General features: G+C 33.8%; 3 protein-coding genes across 5 annotated transcripts in view; all 3 read right to left on the bottom strand.

Annotated features, from left to right (window-relative positions):
• LOC125854789 (zinc finger protein GAI-ASSOCIATED FACTOR 1-like) overlaps positions 1 to 18,265 on the bottom strand; it is a 197,843-nt gene that overhangs the window by 101,880 nt on the left and 77,698 nt on the right. The gene's annotated exons all lie outside the window — the stretch shown is intronic.
• On the bottom strand, positions 299 to 7,218 carry LOC125854803 (deSI-like protein At4g17486). 2 transcript variants are annotated; one of them, XM_049534387.1, is made up of 5 exons: positions 6,876 to 7,218; positions 3,345 to 3,611; positions 1,911 to 2,198; positions 735 to 828; positions 299 to 626 (listed from the first exon to the last, which is right to left on the bottom strand). In XM_049534387.1, exons 2-5 carry the CDS (start codon positions 3,553 to 3,555, stop codon positions 476 to 478), a joined length of 744 nt encoding a protein of 247 aa, XP_049390344.1. In that variant the 5' UTR covers positions 3,556 to 3,611; positions 6,876 to 7,218; the 3' UTR covers positions 299 to 475. The 2 variants fall into 2 exon arrangements, with proteins under 2 accessions (XP_049390344.1, XP_049390343.1); XM_049534386.1 differs by having other exon boundaries at positions 299 to 828.
• LOC125854786 (J domain-containing protein required for chloroplast accumulation response 1) lies at positions 11,610 to 17,839 on the bottom strand. 2 transcript variants are annotated; one of them, XM_049534370.1, is made up of 10 exons: positions 17,161 to 17,838; positions 15,366 to 15,929; positions 15,193 to 15,290; positions 14,610 to 15,112; positions 14,331 to 14,442; positions 13,652 to 13,719; positions 13,281 to 13,346; positions 13,120 to 13,197; positions 12,769 to 12,945; positions 11,610 to 11,962 (listed from the first exon to the last, which is right to left on the bottom strand). In XM_049534370.1, the coding sequence occupies exons 1-10, from the start codon at positions 17,550 to 17,552 to the stop codon at positions 11,924 to 11,926; spliced, it is 2,097 nt and encodes a 698-aa protein (XP_049390327.1). In that variant the 5' UTR covers positions 17,553 to 17,838; the 3' UTR covers positions 11,610 to 11,923. The 2 variants fall into 2 exon arrangements, with proteins under 2 accessions (XP_049390327.1, XP_049390326.1); XM_049534369.1 differs by having other exon boundaries at positions 15,193 to 15,929; positions 17,161 to 17,839.

The raw sequence follows: 18,265 nt of genomic DNA, 5'->3' as shown, positions 1-18,265 counted from the left end.
AACGATAGATACATGATCTCCCTCATATTGCCTAACAGCCTACACAAATGTTAACGACTTACAGTTGAAACAATTGTAGTATTCTGCAGTAAAAAGTAACAGCAACTTAAACTGGAAAACGGGACATTTTCATGTTGCAGAGATTAGGAATATACAAATATGTCATCCCACCAAATCATTAAACTTTTTCAACATATTGCATCTCTTAGTAGAACGGCGTGGAAAGTGGATTGTTATTTTATGTGGATGCATACTCGTGGGATCAATCGATGAACGAAGCAGAAAATTACTCAAGATACAAGGGACCAAACAAGGAACACAAATTGTATATACTGGCAATGCCACATTACACATAGTATACCTTCTTAAAGAATGTAAATCTATCATTCTATAGTTTTCTCAAAATACCATATGGGGTAGCCTTCACAATTTTTTTTCATCAAGGAAAATGTGATCACAAGAGAGTACATTATGTTTATTTTTCCTTTGAAGAGGATTTGGTAGACTTTCTCAACTCCAAAGAAGGTAAGCAACCTTTAACGGGTGACTGTAGAAATAACGAAGACGTAGATAGCTTCTGTTGTCTCGTTGAAATCGAAGAAAAACAACTGAAAGCACTTCTCAGCCTTCTCTTCTCACCATCATATTCTGGGCCATTTGGTTCGTCTTCGACAGCAGATAGCTTCTGTTGTCTCGTTGAAATCGAAGAAAAACAACTGAAAGCACTTCTCAGCCTTCTCTTCTCACTATCATATTCTGGGCCATTTGGTTCGTCTTCGACAGCAGCAACTTTCAAAGCCTCAGGTAACATGCAGTTGAATGCTGAACCTATGCAGACAAAAAAGAAGCAGCATATCATGAACAATACTTTTTCCATTTTGTTTTATACCGCGGTGCTTATTAGGGACACACAGTATCAAAAGTATTTTTGGAACTTATGGTCAGCTATGACACTTTTATGGCTATAAGAGCATTCCATTAGGGGTAAAGAGTTCTTAGATGCCTAAAGCTTTTATCTTTGATCATTTGACGTTGAGTGAAACTGTTCCTCACTAGATAAAACAAAATTTCACTACAACCAAGGAAAAAGACAGATAACATCTTGGGAACAGACTAAAAAGGAAAATATGCGACACGAAATGGAATAGGAGTAGTAGTTAATAAGCTTTTCTAGAAAATATGAACACTCAATCTTTGTTTTTTCTTTTCAAATAGGACATAAAAAAGGAGCATATATCCTGTACATTCAGGAGGTGAGACTCATCCACAATGGCTAATTGGCAATATGAAGTTATCATTTTTATTTATGAATATCATCTCAAGCAGCATGCATCATCATAAGCAGATAATGTGCTTGAGATTGCGCAAGTATACAAGACAACTTTTCTCAAGGTCTGATTAGGTCCAGTGACATATAAATCTCATAGATACTGTTAACAAACTTATGGAAACAAAATAGTACGATGCTTTTAGCTATACTTTCCGTGGAAGGAAAACCAAAATATGGACAAAGATATACTTACTTAAAGAGATGTAAATGTTCTATTTCAGGAAAGTTGCGTTCTAAAAATGAAGAGTTATATCTCTAAAATGGAAATTCGAGATTAATTACTTGCCGGACATATGCAATAGTATCATATAGAGCAAGAGAAGCCACCAAATTTGTGTACTATAACTGAACCAATGGAAAATGGAACCTTTTGATATGTAATTAATACTGCACGTAAGGACTTGAGTGCCAAAATGGCGGGAAAATGGATTTTTGTTGTGAAGCACAGAAAGAAACAAAAGATAGGATTTATTTCTCTATGAACCACATAAATTGATGATAATTAAAAGCCAGAACGCATTCTGGGCAATATTAACTGTAGACACAGCAAAATAAAGAATGGTGGAATGGCAAAGGTTACCTAATTTTGCAAGCCTGTTCACCCATTTTGGAATCTTTTTCCCTGTCAGCTTGTGGCATATATCCTTGCAAAAATGGTTGCAGTTCTTCACGATCAAGTGATAGGAGTCACCATTGTAGGCAGCAGCTTGATGCTCAATGAACTCTCTAACCTGATTCGGATCCAGCTTTGTAGTCCCAACAAATATTGACTTCCTAAACTTAAATCCTGGACATTGTCGCGGTTCAACTTCAAAGACACCACTGGTTGGGTAATCATGAGCTCCAAATGCGTACTCAACACCATGAACTGTGAAGTAAATGTTACATTAGTTGAAGTTCAAAAATATGAGGCATAGAAGAAAATTGCTGACGTGTCTTTTCTTAGCAGTAGCACAAAATCATTTTCATCTCAAGCTTCACATGCTAGTGGAATATTCGGAGAACCTTGAGGTTTCATTGGACTCAAAGAACTTGCAGAAACTGCATTTTTCAATGAGAAACAGATTGCAGGTACCAAGTAAACACTCTAGATGAAAAGAGGTGATATCTATAGAACCAAAACTGCATAATTATGTTCTTCAGGAAGCATTCAAAGATGAACTGAGAGGTGTCAAATGCTATAGCACGTCAAAAGTAGAAATCTACAAACAAACTGTGATGCAAACCAAATATTTATTAGACATGAAATCGTTACGAATAAGCTCCAATGCATGCTCATATATTTACCTATCATATAGAGATTCAAACTGAGAATGAAACAGTTCTAGGGTATACTACATGAATATACCCTAGACAATACATGACACACCTGCAACTTACCGAGGATAGGAGGATATGGAGGTCGAGGATTATGGTAAAAGGTTAGTAGGTAGTCAAGTATTATCTAGTTCCCCTATCAATATTATTACTCTCCTACTGTCTCATTCCTCGATTTTATTGTTACATGTTGTTTCCTTTGCTTCAGTTATCGTACATTTTGTTGTTGCTACTTGTTCTCTTCTAAATTATTTTTAGCATGGCGTCTACGTTACTATATTTGTTTTACTCACTCACTTGTCTTCTTGAATCTGCTTTACTTGAGTCGAGAGTCTATCGGAAACAACCTCTTCACCTTCATAAGGTAGGGGTACGGCTGCATACACACTATCCTCCCCAAATCCCATTTGTGAGATTACAATGGTAAGTTGTTGTCTTCGTTACATGATATACCCTAGAGGCAAGTTTCAGATCCTGAATTTAAGCATCACAAACATTTTTAATCTCATTAAAGCTAAATGAAATATACGACAGACAAACATATGATAATGTGGTACATATCATCTTGTAGATGCAATTCTATCATCAATCAATTAGTAAAATCGAGGTTTAAAATAGGAAAAAAATCCATATAGAACCATATATTTACAAGAAAAGGATAATTTCCCTAGGTGCACACTTAAATAATATCTCTTACCTTCCACACCAGAATGGAAGATGCCAAAACCAGCCCAGTAGACATAGTTGTTCATTGGTGTCAAATCATACACATTGAGACAAACTGGTGTCTCACCAGGAGCAAATCGATCCGACTTTGTTTTGGGGAGCAAACAAAAATGTGCTGATGATTTGGTCTTCAGACGGAGGGGCATGACTGATTTCCATCCTTTCTTTGATTTTAAAGACATTTTCCTTTTACTATGCAAAATAAGATTCACTCAAAGCCCGCCGGCGTCTTGTACATCTGCATTAACAGAAATGCATAAGGCTTCATACTAAAGTTTAAGAAGTCAGTCTTCAGAACAAGAAAAGAAAAAATGCAAAGAGAAAATCAGTAATGTACCAATGAAAGAATCTTGTACCAAGATCAATAATCATTGCTGTTTTCTCACAATACAATTCCAACGATTTAATAGAAACTTGCACCAGATGAAGTTTAATCATGCAAATGTTTCTATGTATCAACCAATGATAAATATGAGAACAGCAAAGCAAAAGGATAAAACACTAGGGCATGTTTTCCATCTAAAAGAACATATCAGTCCAGTTTTGTCACCTCCATAAATCGAGTTGACATACATATTTGGATCATATATAAGTTCGTCTCAAATTAGAACTAGTAACCATATGATAATGATAAGTACAAAAACTAGTTGTTCTCATGTGTGCCAGTACACCAGTACAAAAACAAGACCAACCCATTTGAAGAAAACATTAGCCTTGTGCTTTCAAGAAATTTCCTTATTTAAACTACTTGGCTAAACAAAATCACTGGGTTTCTATAAAAAGATTTAGAGGGAAACATGAAATGTTTCATAATCGACCACGTATAACATGGCACATACTGTTTGCTAACCTGGAAGCTGTCTTCTGAGAGATCTAATGCATTATATATGAAACCAGAGGGAAGAACAACATGCTGGTAACAAACTACAATATGCTTGCTCTATCTGACTACATATCGTCCATCCAAAAACCAACTTTTTTTTATTGGCATGCCATGAAATATGTGCATTATAATTTATTACCAAATCTTTCGTACCAAATGTTCTCCATCCAACTTCACATCAGAACATTACAACCATTGCACTTGACGTAGCACATTACAACCCTTTGTCCATGCATTTTTAATTCCTTAAAACAGACATATCACACAATTGCAGATTCTTTTTGTGTTTTACATTGGAAGATATTTAGCTAACAACCTGCTTTTACTAGTCATGCTATTCTATGATACAGCTTGATCCTTTGAGGATAATAAATAAATATATAGCTGTTGCCACCTTCCATTTTAATCACCGGCCATTGCGACAAGGCCCTACTATGACTTCTCAAAGTTTGAATTGTTCAATTAACAAATGAGTATTTAAACAAACAAAGGTAAGTGAACATAGAACAGTTGTGAGGAACTTCCCATAAAAGATTATTTCAGAAGGAATCTTCAGTTGGGAGAGAGAGGAGAGAGGGAAGTTAAAGAAAAGAAAGAATATATCCATCTCTTTCATTTCCAAGAAAGTCAACTTTGTGGCATAAGTAGGAAACAACTAACTCTAGTATGTAATCCTCAGTAGTCTGCATCCATTATTGCAGCTCTTTCTTACATCTACATACTTTAATTCAAAAGCAGAATTGGAAGTTCAATTTTAATTAGCTCATTTAATAGATATTTGCAAATACACAACAGGGTCGTTTGGTTGTTGATTAGGAAGGGAATTATTCATGTATTAAAACTAGCATAACTAATACAATATCATGTTTGGTAGCTTTTTAGTTGCTTTGTATAAAAATTAGCACACCAAATATGGTGTTTGGTTATTAAAACAAGTATAAGTTATGAGTCAATTTTATGTATTATTTTATGCGAGATAGAAGATAGACTAACTAATACAATGACTAATAATACATGAATACTTAAACGTTAAATTAAGCCCTGTATAACTAATCCTAAGTAACTCTAACCAGCAACCAGACGGCCCCGTATTGATATAGACAATCTAATTGTCTGTTCGTACAAGCATAAATCAGACAGATTATTCATTAACTATTAACCATAACAAGCGTCCCTCAAACAAAACAAAAACAAGAAGACACATTGATTATTATCTTTAACTATATAATGTCAATTTCTACCTAAGTTGAAAAGCATTAAATGGAGTTGACACTTCTTCATCTTTGCCGACGTACTGGTTTCAACTGTATACTTAGATAAGCTCCTAATCCTCATTCTGATGATTTTCTAGTCCAAAACTAGGTCAAAAATCTATGTTGCTTGGACTCTGCAAAAAAATCAACGGGTGTGTTGGTGCGTGTCAGCTACTCCAAAAGTAGTGCTTTTGCGGAGATTTGATACGGGTGAGGCAACATTTTTGGAGAGTCCAAGCAACATAGGTCAAAATAGGGAAAGGGAAAAAATGACTGTTCTAAAAAGGAACTCAGAAAGTAGTTTGACCAAAGTGTTCTCTTACATAATTATTGAAGATATTGATATGATTAATAACTCCCACATTTGGAAATGCAGAGAAAAGAAGGGATTGATAGTTCAAAAGTCAAATGAAAAGCTATGAAGTAAGCAGATCCCATAAATTATAAATATCCCCAAAATAACATAAATTAAAATAAATTAAACTTCTGTCTTTTTTGGACAAGTAATCACCACATAGCAAAGAAACAAACAGTTCACTATTCCTTCAAATAAAAAAAGAGCTATTATGTGACTCTTATCATTAGGAGTGGAGCCAGGGTGGTGGAAGGGGTTCATCCAAATCCCTTTCGTCGGAAAAGTACGTTGTATATGTAAGATCAAATCTGATATTTATGTGTATATATTGCATATTGAACCACCTTGACACAACTGAGAATCTATTCCTAACCTCTTAGTGAAAATCCTCTCCGCGCAACTATGACTAGATTCAAACATGTACAGTAAACTTTATTCCTCCAAATATTCATACAAATCCCAGTTCTGAAATGCTGCTTTCTAAAGAAAAGGCCAATAAAATTCATGTAGGAAACCAAAAATGGTGCAAAAAGAAAATAAAACTGTAACTCAGAAGAAAAAAGAAGAAATAATGACAGAATCACAGCTTCAACATGTAAAAAGACCAGTATTACATCAGATCTTATAGCAAGATTGAAACTTTTGCAGTGAACAAAAAGATTCAACCAATTCTTGAACAAGAAATAGCAGGTTCACAAAATTTCAAATGTGGACAGAACTCAACCACAAAAATTTAAGAAAAATCCGAACTTTGCACAATAATAAATATCAAAAGCCACAGCATTTGAATAAACATCAAGAAACTCATATGGGGATCCAGGATTTGAACTCTATAAAGATTCAATCTTTAAGAATAACAACAGTCTCTACTATTTATCATAATTTTAACGAACGTGTCAAAAGTACCGAGTTCAGACAAACCCGATAACTTAAACCTGCATCTACCCCTGAATGAAAAACATTTCTAACATATAAAAAACGGAAGATGAAAATTTTAAATGAAAGACTTACAATTTTCCATTAGAAGAGATACCAAAGACTCCACCTTTAAGCTTTTCTTGACCATACACACACACAAAACTATAATGCAAATGGTGAAAAAACAAACAAACAGAACATCCCTAGTTGTGTCTCTTCATGAGTATTTCACACACATTCATGTTTTTCTGAAAAGATTAACAGTGAAAAAAGCTAAGATTTTTCAGAATAAAGTAAAATTCTGCTTTGGTTTAATATAAGTAAAAGAACTGAAAAACAGAGAGAGGAATTTGAAGGGACCCTAAATTTCAGAAGCTAAGCAGAAACTGACAAAAGAAAGAAAATACAGAGACACGCACTCTGTCTCTCATTCCTTAATTTTTATTGGGATTAATAACATTTTTAGTCCTTTGATTATTGATAAAATTTAATTTTAATCCTTGTAATATCTGATTAAGTACATTTAATCTTCAATAACTTAAAAAGTTCAATTTTAATTCCTTAACTTGTGGATATTCATTAAAAAAAAAAAACTTGTGGATATTCACAAAATTTCTAAATTAATAATTATTTCTCTTATTTTATACTCCGATGTCCAATAATAGTTGTTTATTATTGACTTGAGACAGTAATTAAGAAGCAGTAAATGATAGGAATAATTTTACCAAATCACACTTATTAAATATACGTCATCTAAATGTTGAAAAATGAATTGTATGTAATAGCAAGAGTAAAATAGATACAAAGTGATAAATTATTCATTGATTTTATAAACTAGACAATTATTGTTTAACATCCCAAAATAACATAATGAACAAGTAAAAATGAATGGGAGGAATATTTGATAATAATATAGTTGAAGATCGGCTAGATTTTCTTTCTTTTAGAGACTTTTTTATATTATATTATGATTACGATCATTCGTCTTTTCATCACTTTTAGAGTGTAGACTTACTTCACATTAGTTTGGGTTGGTGAAATATTTGGTAGAGTGTATTACAGAAAATAATGCTTGCATTAGCTTAATGTATTAGTAGTATCTTGTTTGGTACACTTTTCTAATTTATGCATAACTAATGCTTATATTAGTAATACACTCTATTGTGTATTGAAAAGTGTATTCTAATACCATCTATTTCTATGCATTAGTAATGCAATGGTTAAAGACACAATTGCCCTCAAAAGATTTTTTTACATCCTTTCCACTATATTTGTGGAGGGTACTTTTGTAAACAAACATTTTTTCTAAAAAAATTATGTAATGCATAATATTTTTAGTACACCAAATCAAACATTGCATAAAAAAAATCTCATCATAACTAATGCAAGCATAACTAATACAAATATTACTAATACACTATATTTTGCATTATTCTTATACACTCTACCAAACGACCCCTAATTATCCGACAACATAACATGTTTTGGTCTCATTATAAAAAGAAAATAGGTATATATGGATGTTACCTGATTTGAAAATCAACCCAATATGATATATTTCATGTATGAAGAGATCAAAGGCATATATGTTAATTAATTGAAAATTAAATATATTAATTCGTATATTATTGGAATTGAAATCAAAATCAATAAGTGAAGGACCAAAAATGCTATTATCCTCTCTTCTGTGGTCTTTAAAAGCTCTAAAGTATTTGTTTATATTTTTATTCCTTTACTGTGCGTCTTTAAAGCTCTTGGAATAAAGTTTAAAATCAGACAAGAAAAGTTACAATGGAGTAAATGACAAGCTAAATTGACCCAAATTTAATGAGAAAACATGTGGAAAATTTTTGCAAAGAAAAAAAAAAGATGGCATAATTTATTCTACATTAAAAAAAAAAAAGAAGAAGAAAGAAAACAATATATTATGATCCATTTTAATCCTTCAAGCAAGTTTTAATTTTATAGGGTAAAGATTCAAATTTGTCACTAAACTTATACGAAATGGTTTAAATATTATCACTAGTTAATAGTTAGGATTAAATCCATCATTGTGATTTACCAAATTAGCTCAAACATGCCCTTATATATTTACGGACAAAACATTAGTTGTTCCTAAATTAATTTTGTAAAACTTTTTTTATTAATATAGTTATTTAGTAAAATAAATAAATTGTAACTTACGAATATTTTAGATCATAATCTAAAAATTCTTTTTAAACAAACCAAAAATAAAAAAATAATATTAGACCATCATCTAAATTATTTTAGAGTCAAACGACAACTAATATGTTATGATGACCTTAAAAAGTATTTGAGAAAATAACTATTAAACTCTAAATACAATGATAGCACATTGCGTTTACCAAGTGCCCCACATATGGCAAAATTTTAGTCCACCCTTTTTCTTTTTCCGCTTTTAAAGTTCGATTAATTTGTATTCGTGCTAAAAAGTCACACTTTAGAATGTCAAGTGTTTTCTATTTAAAATTCGAACCTCAAATCTTGATTTCGAGTTCTAAATATGGAGTCACCTAAATCGCTTTACCTTTAAAGTAAATTTTTTTAGTATAAATCTAAATTAATCGAATTGCAATATTAAACACTAAGGTTATTTTTTTAACATATACAACATGGTCCTAAAGTTCCTATTGTCTAAGCCCTAAGATATTAAATAAGATATTAGCTCAGCAACGTGCCATCTCGTATGTGTATCCTTAGAAGAAGGCAGGTTGGCCATAGAGACCAGGGTCATTTTGGCCTCTTCTACCAACCAGTCCCTACTTACATTATTTTTCTTTTGTTTTTCCTTGAATCGATCGATACTCATATTTAAATTCGATTAATTTAAATTTGTGATATGTAAACTTAAAAAGCTTCCCCACCAAGATATTTTTTCTTATATTTGAAGCTTGAACTCAAAATATTTGATTAATAATGTAATTTTTTTATTCATATCACCATGACCCTTAATATATTGAGCTAAGAAATATTTTTCACTTTTTTAATTTTTTTTTAAAAAAACTAATTTGTGAGTCACATTTTAGATAACAAATTGTAAAGACAGTGACAAGGTTACTCACTCTATCACACCAGGTCAATTTTAGAAATTTACAACATTTTTCTCACAAATTGATTTTTTGATAAAATAAAGGAAAATTAAAAAAATTCTACACTTGTGTTGCTGCTTTCTGCTCAAAATATTCAAGAAAAGAACATGTTTAAGCTAAAAATGAGTTCAGATTGTACACTTAACTAACATTTTCAATTTCTCCAAAAAAAAAAAGAAGTAATAGAAGAATAGTGTTTGCTTTGAATTCCCTATCATTAACAAGTTGACTTTAAACTTTGTAAGTCACATGGAGGACCAAAACCAATAGGATAAGTGAGTATGTATAGACAAAGTATTGGAAAAGTTACTATATTGTTCGGTCAATTAGTTTATCAATATGATTTAATAGTGTATATATTAGTATATATATTGTGTATAGATATGTATAGTACAGTATATTTAATATAGAATATACACAACCTATATACTTCGTATATATTTTGTAAGCTAAACCACCCAAAACATTGAGCAATAATTATTCCTTAAATTATGAATATTATATCATGGTTGTTGATTCATCAAAACTCAATTCCTTGCCATCAAATATATATTTTTCAGAATTTAGAATCTTTAAATTCTGAATTTGTCCATATTTGCCTCTAGAAAGTAGAACCTATATTCATTGAGTCACTTTTACAACACAGGCTTTATGACTTTAGAATATGATACTCCATGACATTAGTGGGAGGCAACTATGAAGTTGATTGTTTAAGGATTTGAATTTTCTACTACTAGTTATTTAGGCTTATCCTATTTAGGTCACAACAAGGGGTCCCAAATCTTGTTTTTTTCAATATTTCACTCAAAACATTATTTTATTTTCTTGGAGTAGGGGTAGGGGTGGGGGTGGGGGTAGGGGACCAGTATAGTAGCCAATTCCAAAAGGGCATGGATCTTTGGAAACTTAAATATTTATGTACCATTAAGGATTAGTTTATTGCAAGTACTAGTTCTTGCTCTACTACAATAATGCAAGTCAATTTCATCATGCACATTTTACAAGATTGACAGCTTTTTCATGAAGAAGTACAGCTGCTTGTGTCTCTTGTTTTTAAAACCAACATTAAAATCTGTTATTGGAGTATCAAGTAGACAAACACCAACTTTTTAGTGATCCAGTTTTTGTGGACGTTTATTTGTAGTTATCTTTCAAGTGACCTGATTGTGTGAAAAACTTTTACAATGTCAATATATATAACAACAACATCAACATACTCAATATAGTCCCACAAGTGAGGTCTAGAGAGGGTGGTGTGTACGCATCCTTACCCCTATGAGGATTCAGAGTTGTGTTGATGTTTCAGAGATTTATAATCCAACTATAGGGCCTGTTTGGATTGGCTTTTGGCTTATGACTTATAAGCCAAAAGCCATAAGTTAGGATTTCTAACTTATGACTTTTGGCTTATTTTTGTTATTTTGGCTTTAAAATAAGTGCTTATAAGCACTTTTTAACTTTACCCAAACACTTCAAAACTGCTTAAAAGCTATTTTGGCTTAAAATCACCTAAAATAAGTCAATCCAAACGGGGGCACTAAATTCACAGTTCCCACTGAAATCTTTCTATTTAAGTCGAAAGGAGAGCAGTGGGAAAAGAGCATTTCGAAAGTACTTTACTTCAATCCTAGTACTGAAAGACGTAACTTCAGGAGTAGACTTCGGAATTACATCCACCCTTCCCTTTTTTGGGGAATGGTTGCAATCACAAGCAAGTGAAGCTAGGAATCTATTGACAAAGTTCATGCCACGACGATCTATATGGAAGGGTAGTTTTGTATAATAAGGCTAGCTTCCTGCTGCCTACTTTCAGATGTTGTAACAACTACCACTAACTCATAACTCTGCTGTAGAAAAAAGAATATATGAACTTTGATAAAAGTTTGTCTTCTATGTTTAAGTATAGAAAAACCAGATTTTGGTATGTTGTATGGAGTGGATATGTATGACATATTTGCCTGGTATGTACACAGATGAATAGAGTTTTTTCGTTTCCGCGCCTCCTCGGATACCACATTGCATATGTGAGTGTTACATAGGAGCAAGTAAGTTGAAATGATCCCAAGCTTCCTGCATCAAACATACTTAGCACTTTTATGATTCAACAATATAAGCAAAAGGATTTAGTCTCATGAAACATGGGGCAATTTAGTAGCATGGCAAAGTAATACTCCCTCCGTTTTAATTTGTTTGTCTTAAGTTCCCTTTTTTCAGAGAATGTCTTTTTCTTTTTTTGGCAACTCTTTAATTCTAGCTTTCCACGTGACATGTTTGAGACCACTAGATTAAAGAACATTTTAGTACATTCTATCCATCTTTAATTTAAGATCACAACATTCAAAAAGTCTTCTTTACTTTCTTAAACTCCGTGCCAAATCAAAACCGGATAAACAGTAATGAAACGGAGGGAGTAGTAGTAGAATTATGATGTATGGAACAAGCACTGACTTATATGTTTAAACTTGCATGATTTTCTGCAAACTTCATTTGCATAGTGGTTTCGTGTAGGGTTCGCATGCTACAAAGACATGTCACAAGAGGAAATGCTGCAGTTACATTCACATGATAATAACGTTGTTATACTTGGCTTCTCAAACCAGTAACCACTGGATCCTAAATTTTACCATAAACAGAATGTAAGCCTCACCGATAACCCCTCTTCATTGTTTAAATTGAAGCACTATGACGTACAGTTGCCTACCCCAATTTGTTTGGAATTGAGAGTTAGTTGATTGATCGAAATATGAAGTACGATACTAGATGGGATAAGAGAGTTAATAGGCCGCTCTAGGTAAATGTTTGTTTTCATATATCTAGTGCAGATGCTAGGACTTTTGGCTGTGGAAAAAGTACTACTTGACAAAATTATAAGGTACCTGCAGAATATCAAAAACTTTTTCTGCAATGTATTTCTGGTGAGCAGCAGCTCCCTTTTGTTGGAGTTTATCTGGATGTATGTAGAGTAACGCTCTCTGATATGCCCTCTTCACTTGATTTCCTTCCATTAAATCCATTAAAGCCACAGGCTTCCATCCGCTATCAGGCCATAAAACCTATTTAAAAATGATTGTGCTTTAAGAATTAGCGAATCCCGACCTTAAGCAAAGGCATGTTTCTTTCCACAAATATAACAATAGAATTTTTTTTTGTAAAACTTCAAATCATCATCATCAACTGAATCCTCAACATAAGCTACAGGAATTAAGTAAAAGAGGAAACAATCTTACTAATTGTAACGTTGAGAGCAATGAACGAATATTTCCTTTCCTCCCTTGTGACCATTGCTTAATTTTAGCATCTGAAGCCTATAAGTTCATAGAAAATGATTACAACCATGTTACGGATGCTCGAATGCAACAGAGTTACTGAGAAAAAAGAAATAAGTTACTTGGTTGTCCTCGGATTTTCCATTAGTTTGTGAAGCTGTGTCCTGATCTTCAAATAATTCTTCCACCTGCGAAAAGGTAAACTATCTCATCAGTATCAATTTTACGAGGCATTCCACAAGTATGCTGTCCTGTTTGATCATCGTAAACGTTAGTTGCAACGATCTGAAGTCATATGGCCTGTGACCTACTAAGGCACCAAACTGTACAAGTTGCAGACTCTAAAATTGGATTCTTCAGTTTTCTCTAATATCATTTCCCTCTTCTAATCCTAGCATTATTATTATTTTTTGGTTATGGAATAAAATTTCAATGCCAGATACATAAATTCTCACAAACAGTCAATTTAGGAAACTTAGAGAAGTATACATACCACATAATTTCCACCAAAGAGATCATCCATGCTTCCAACTGAGACTTTTCGATCATCTCGTCTTGACTCTGAAATAAACATAGAAATGTGGAATTGATTTAAGGACTATAACTGCAAGCGGTGATGCTGCCAGTACCAACGGTTCTGTAACATGTGCAAGGATACTGTGGAAATAAACTATTGAAATTGAAAGAAAAACACTAATTTAACTAAATTGAGAACAATAATGAAGAGTTAGCTGCTTATAGTTAACCTGAAGTGATTTACCAACTTTTCTCTTTAGCAATATATTTTTCAGAAGAGAATAGGATCGGACATTCTCATGTCTCAACCAAGGTAGAAGCAGGTACAATATAAGTAAAGAAACTGAAACAAAGTTCATCATTCAGTGGGTCGGGATTCTTGTTTCGACAAAATAAATATTCCCTTTGTTTCAATTCGTTTGTCTTACTTTCCTTTTTGTCTGTTTGATAAAGAATGTCTCTTTCCTTTTTTGACAACTCTTTAATTCTAAATTTACATATGACATGTTTAAGACCACAGGATTAAAGGGTATTTTGGTACATTCTATATATCTGTAGTTTATAACCACAAGATTCAAACGTCTTCTTTACTTTCTTAAACTCTATGCCAAGTCAAAACTAGACAAACAAATTGAAACAGAGGGAGTATAACTTACCATTAGTTGATGGAGCGGCCTTTTGATCTGAATAGTCTTTAGTCTGAGGAATCTCTGTTTTCCTTTGGGAATATTTAGTTGTTTTCTCCTGCTTGTTAAGATTTTTGTCTACCTGCACAAAGCAAGACACGGAATCAGAAATTTTACAGATCACTACCAATAGGGCAACGATGAACCTACTGTCCCCGTGCCTCCATAAGTTGGGACCTCAAAATGAAAGTCTAATCCAATAAAGGAAGATTTTAGAAATCATAGGTGTACTAAGGAGGAGTTTGGTACATTAGGGGTTGCATCTTGCGTCTTGTTAATCGTGGGCAACTGAACTTTCTCATTTGCTTTTGGCATGTTATAACTCTTTTCACTTTCAACTCCCCTATTGCTGCTAGCTTTCCATTTAAAGCTTTTACTTCTACTATCGCCTTCTTGGGGCGTTGAATGAACCTCATGGTTGAACATCTTTACAAAGTCTTGAACCTTTCCTTTAATTCCAGCTTTAGTAGAATTCTCGGCTGATCTTATGGGAGAACTTGGCAGACTACTTCTGTTTACTCCTGTATCTACTACAGTTTTTTTATCAGAACCTCTCTTCCCTTTTCTCTTAGCTTGTGAATCTCTTTTTTGTGTGTTTTCGCTAACTTCAACATCACCTTTCTTCAACTTCTTATCAGCCTCATCATCAATTTTCTTCACATTTTCCTTGACTTTAACATTTGTTTTTGCTGCTTGCGTAGCTTTGACTGTGTTACTCTTCCTTTCTGTTTCTTGTGCCATCTTAACGTCGCCTGCAAAACAATAAGAGACATTTTTTTATGTAAAGCAAGTACAAGTGTCTGTACTTTCCAGGTTGCAAATTAGAAAGTACCTTTTTCATCAGCCACATCAACTAAAAATGCACGGAGAGGCTTCAGCTCTTGTTTCTTGGTTTCTTCCGAGTTCTTTGTAATTTCTATCTGGATTCCATCACCTAAACCTGTCTTCTTTCTGAATTGAGGTTCTTCTACTCTTTCAGTTGGTAACAAAGTGTCATAAACTCCAACATCATCTTTAAAACTCTGAACAGATTTTGACTTTGGAATGCCGAGAGTTTCCCCAACAGTAACATTTGCCTTGTCACTGCTCTCAGGTTTCTTACTTCTTGTACTAAAGGAGTGAAAATTTGCATCCCTGGAGAAGTTGACGTTTCCACCTAATGGCGAGCTGGTATCCGTGTTGTCTTTCTCCATCCTTGCATTGGAGCTAGGACATTTTTCAAAATTTATCTTCTCTTTAGACTTGAAATGCTTCCCTCCCTTCAGTGACACAAGCATAGGAACTCCTTTGCCTGCCCACTTGTATATGGAGAAATGAAATTGATATTCACTACTCGAATCTTCCATGTTTTCTCCGTTCTTCTTTAGATTCCCTCCTATATCTCGCTCATCAGATTCAGACATGAATCGTAAATCATCACCAATAACAGTACCTTCACGTGATAATGGACTTTGTCGATAGAATACAGGAGCATCATTTTTCATCTCTTTTTCTCGCTTCTTGTGTGGACTATGACTTCCCGAAGCAAATGTGTGAAGATCTGTGCCTTTCGTCAACTTGGCAGGAAGGCTGGACAGGAAACAAACACTTACAACCAATCTATGAAGCAACAATATGACAATTGCACTACTGCTTAGAAAATCCGACCACTACTACTACTGCAGGTAGAACTAGAATTGATCGGTTTCTTTACCAGCTAGAGACAGCAGTTCAGAACAATTCCAATAGACATACAATCGGCATATACCAACAACAACATACCCAGTGTAATCCCACAAGTAAGGTCTGGATAGGGTAGAGTGTACGCAGACCTTACCCCTACCTCATGAGGTAGAGAGGCCATTTCCGAACAACCCTAGGCTCAACAACAGCAAATCAAAACAGTTATGAAAAAGGAAATATGACAGTAAAACGGACACGCCAACTAATAAGAGAAACAGTTCAGAGCATCCTGAGAAAAAGAACAGCAGCAACAACAAAACAATGCAAAACAGAACCAGCATATACCATTATTCAATACTAGCATGGTGCCCAAAAATGGACAGCTAAAGAACTATATATTATCTTCATTGACTCAATATCAAATAGAGTACATGTTAACATTCTTTCCTTTTTCTTTACAGAGTAAAGACCAAGTACTCTACTATAAAAAAATTCAGCCTGTTTTCCTTCTTTGCTGAGACCGGAAGTGGTGGATATCAAGATTATTACAAAATCCAGAATTTCTTTCTAGATTTATAGGCCTACACGTACACCTAACCGAGAAAACATAATCCATGTAGAATTCAATTTCTATGTACGGATATGTATAGATTTTTTACACTATTTAGGTTAAGTTGACCTACAACAACACAACTTTTCACAGCAACCATGATATAACCTATAAAATATTATAATCAGGCATACAAAGAATGAACCTTGAGCCTCAGTCAACTCCAAAAGCTAGCTCATGAGATGGACCAATTCTTTCTCATCTCACCGATTTGAGACTCAACACCCCTCTCCCCCTCCCCTTCTCCGCTCACACCCAAGACTGAACATCTAGAGCGTGGACAAATTTAAGATGGGGCCCAACATCAGGTAAACAATGAATTGAGATGAGCCTGACTCTGATACCATGATAAAAGAAATGGACTTTGGGCCAAAATGAATTGCAGAAATCATTTAAAGAGATCATTTTTCCCTCATCCCACCATTGTGGGACTCAAAATAACACCACTAATAGCTAAAAATTCTGTACACTGACCGTATATATAACTTAAATACTTGTATATAAAAGAAAAAGAGGTACATAAAGTACCTGAATTGAGCTGGGAGTGAAGTACCAAAAGCTTCAATTTTTGGTGACAAAGGTCGAACAGGGCTTGAACTGTAAGATTTTTCCTCAACTTTAAATATATCATCATAGAAATCACCACCTTGATTTCGCCCCCTGTTAGCATTTTCTTCCCCGAAAACTGGCTTTTCATTGAATCCATTCCACGAATTTCGCGATACACCTGCTGAATCCTCTTCAGATTCTACTGAATCATTGAAACTGTGCCTTGTTCTTGCTTCTTGTACTGAAAATCGCCTCGGTGGACCTCCGAAAACATCGTTAAAATCCATGTCCATATCACTTGGTGAACCCTCAAATGATCTTTGTGGACCATAATCAACTAAAACATGTTCCTTTTGTGAAATTCTCTCCATAGAAAAAACACTTAAACTAATTATAACCGCCAGATGTATAATCAGTGCATATTCTATGTATATCAGCCGGCTATCCCAAATTCAAATACAAAATTTGGCGGGAATTTGTTGAAACTCCAATTTCATTGAAGAACATATGGTGGAAGCCATTAATGCAAGTTTGAAGTGTACTTTGGTTTTTGAATGTTATGATTGTTGACGAAAATGATATGTGTTTTTTTTTTGTTAAATGCAAAACTATGAAAATTATGTGGATGGAACTTTTTTTATGAACAGAACAGAAAACAGGTAAGTGGGGTTAGTACATTATGTGAATAGACAACATATCCAATACTTGAAGTTTAGTGGCAAATTGAAGCCACACAGTATATGTTGGTGAGATAATGTTGTGGTTGTAAATAGTGGATGAGAAAAGAAGAAAATATTGCCAAGAATAGACAAAAGGAAGAAAGAATAATAGCCTCACTGGCAAATGTCAATTCTATTTTTCATTGCTAAATTTACACTAATGTTTGGTGAGACAAATTTTTAAGTGTTTTTGAGTTTTTTCAATTTTGGTGTGTGAATTTTTAGGACCACTTATTGAATATGTGAAGGGTGTTCCAAGTGTTTTTGTTGCATTTACAAAACAATCCTATTTACTTTCTTCTCTTGAACATTTCTTTTTCAAGGTAGTGTCCGGATCAGTTTACGACTATTTCACCTGGAGCCTC

Source organism: Solanum stenotomum, chromosome 2, assembly GCF_019186545.1.
Source record: "Solanum stenotomum isolate F172 chromosome 2, ASM1918654v1, whole genome shotgun sequence".
NCBI classification, from domain to species: domain Eukaryota; kingdom Viridiplantae; phylum Streptophyta; class Magnoliopsida; order Solanales; family Solanaceae; genus Solanum; species Solanum stenotomum.
Note: the sequence above shows the minus strand (reverse complement) of the source record. Positions and strands in the feature narration are given on the sequence as shown.